A 3,165-nucleotide genomic window follows, 5' to 3' on the forward strand; every position below is an offset into this window, starting at 1 on the left:
GCCTACAACAACTACGACCACAACTCAAGCACCAACAACAACAACTCAAGCACCTACAACAACAACATTAGCACCAACAACTCCACCATCATGTGGTAGTAATGAAACACTACCTAATGGTTGTCCTGCCGACTTCAGCATTCACAAGTTATTGCCACATGAGTCGAACTGCTCACAGTTCTACTACTGTGTTCGAGGTGAATTGGAATTGAGGGAGTGCTCCGCTGGACTACACTTCAATCCAGTATTGGAGGTAAGACAAATTGACACGTGCAAGTAGCTATCAAGCCAGCAACTTTTCATTTTGCTGGCAATCTATTCCCGCCTATACACTATATTTAAATCAGTTTATTATGAAAAAAAAACTGCTTTTAGGTTTGTGATTATCCGGAAAATGCTGGCTGTGAAAGTGAAAGCGGAGGAGGAGGTGATAGTAACAATGAGAAATGCAAAGACGGCTGCAATGTGTTACCTTGGCCGCATGAAACCGATTGCGATAAATTCTGGAGATGTGACGGCGAAAAAGCGGTCTTAGGTATATGCTCCGAAGGTTTACATTTCAACGCAGAAACACAGACTTGTGATTTCATTTGCTATGCGAATTGCGAAAGGAAAGAAATACAAGCGACATCTCATAATGCTGGGTTGAAACTCTTCATTCCTTGGCATAGAGTAGACCATAATTGGGTCGGACAGTACATAGGCGATTTGTAATTATTACAATTCCGATTATACAAACATTTGAAATAAATAAATAATAATAATCGTTTATTTTATTTCACGGCCAGTTTCCGATCACAATTACTTTAATACCCTGATTTTGGAATAATACTCGGTTAACATAATTCCAGTCCAGTGAATAAAGTCAGTGTTGGACTGGAATAATGTAAACCGGACAAAACAGAGCGTCGGTGGCTCAGTGGTTTAAGCACTTGACTTGTAATCTAGAGGTTCGAATCCCGCCGCCATGTACCAATGTGATTTTCGATTTTTCGAATTTTCATATGTACATAATTTACCCGACGTTCTTACGGTGAAGGAAAACATCGTGATGCAACCTGCACATATCGGCGAAGAAATTCAAAGATATGTGTGAAGTCAACCAACCCGCACTTGGTCAGCGTGGTTGACTATGGCCTAATCACTCTAACATTAGGGTAGGCTCCGAGCCCCTCGGTGGGGACGTATAGTGAGCTGGTGATGATGGACAAAACAGAGATAATATTGACATTATCATTCATATAAAAATTTAATTCACGTACAGTTTCAGATAGTTTTAAAAGATAACTCTTAATACTAATTGGATATTATTTTTCTATTAATATTTCTACATTAAAGTTATGAATATAAAATAATAAGATAAGATAATACAAGTATAACTTACATTCTCCACTGCCATAGTTTAAATATTGTTTTCAGGAATTTCTTGTAATAATTTTTTACACTCGAACATAATTTTTGTATTGTAGGTATCTGTATTTTAGACCTGTAAAAAATTAAAAATATTGAAATAATTTATTGGTATAGTTAGTTTTTTTATTACCGAAAAATGTTATGAGGATACGTTCAGTGATCTCATAAGTAAAGTCCTGGTTATGTATTTTCTTTGAAAAAATAAATATGGTTACAGAATAGAAGGCGAGGTGACAAAATTAAAGAAAACGGTGAGAATTCGAATTTCAAGCAGATTTTTGATATATTAAAATCGTACACCATTGACTAAACTACCGCACAACTGTTGTGCGATTGTCGATTGTTTCGCAGCCTTCAACTGTTTAGTTGCACAACTAAAAATCGAGTAGTGTACCTCCATATAAGTTCATAGGAATCAAAGCGAGACTAAACAGTGCGATAGTTTGGTCAAAAGTGTGGCACGCTCTTACTAATATTTGTGATTATTTTTTTTTATTATAATATAAGGTGGCAAACGAACAAACGGCCACCTGAATCCACCGAAATGGAAAGCGACCGCTGCCCATAAACATCCGCAACATACAGATGCGTTGCCTACCCTTAACTGACGGAGGCGGAGACGCATATAAAGAGGACATTTCCCCTTCATATGCGTCTCCTCCACCGTCAAATCCACTTTTCCTTTCAATCCTATCCTATTAAGAAAAGGGTGGAAAGGAAAAGGGACTAAAATTAGGCCTCCGGCACCACACTCATCAGACGAAACGCGGAATTGCTTGCACTTCACGCCTGTTTTCTGTGGTCGTGGTATTACACCGGAAGATCCGGTCCATTTGTGCGAAGATGTTAAAGCGGGCTCTTCCATGTTAATTTCTTTAGCTGAATTTTTGACACCCATTTTTTTTTGACTTTAACATTCTTTTGACATATAAAATTGATGTGTATTTGTCACAAATACATTATTTGATATAATCAATGTTAGATAATTTTCACAATCTCGTTATCGAATTAAAAATCTTATAGGAAGTCAACATGAAATACGCAATATTAGGATGTTTATGATTTTCAAGTTACATTAGTAATTTTATTTTCATCACCAGCTACTATAAGTCCATACTGAGCTCGGCTTATCCTCGAATAGGTCACTGATTCCTTGCGGGTTGACTTCAAAATTAGAATTGTAGCAGAATTTTTATTAGGACTTTTAGAGCGCGCGAACACATTCGAGTAAGATACAACTGTTTAGTCTTGCTTTGGATCCTATCCTACTACACTACTCGATTTTTAGTTGTGCAACTAAACAGACGAAACAATCGACAATCGCAGTTGTCCAATAGTTTAGTCAAAGGTGTGCACCCGCTCTTAGATAGCATTATACCACGTAATTATTGTTAAATTATTTAATTTTTACTATACAAAATTTAACAAATTATACAGTCAATTTAATAGTTTTATGTTTGAATCAAAACATAAATAAGAAGACTTATCAATGCTAATCCCATGGTTTTTTGTAATGAAAATACAAGGATGTAATAATAGAAATTCAAAACAAACTAATAATGACAAAAATTGATCAACACTAGGCTTGCACTCGACTATTTATGAAAAAACTAGCTTTCGCCTGCGACTCCGTTCGCGTGAAATTGAAAAAAAACTAAGTAGTCTATGTGTTCTTCCAGACTGCTCTATATTTGTGCCAAATTTCATCGAGATCCGTTCTGCTGTTTAGGCTACAAACTCTAACAAATATCC

General features: G+C 36.3%; 1 protein-coding gene across 1 annotated transcript in view; it reads left to right on the forward strand.

Annotated features, from left to right (window-relative positions):
- Positions 1–3,165, forward strand: part of LOC106101275 — a 9,937-nt gene that overhangs the window by 1,374 nt on the left and 5,398 nt on the right. Inside the window, exons 4-5 of the mRNA XM_013280441.1 lie at positions 30–253; positions 376–535. Of these exons, the coding sequence (XP_013135895.1) occupies positions 30–253; positions 376–535 (384 nt within the window). The remainder of the gene's footprint in view (positions 1–29; positions 254–375; positions 536–3,165) is intronic.

The sequence above is a fragment of the Papilio polytes genome, unplaced genomic scaffold, assembly GCF_000836215.1.
Source record: "Papilio polytes unplaced genomic scaffold, Ppol_1.0 DF823991.1, whole genome shotgun sequence".
Lineage (NCBI taxonomy): Eukaryota > Metazoa > Arthropoda > Insecta > Lepidoptera > Papilionidae > Papilio > Papilio polytes.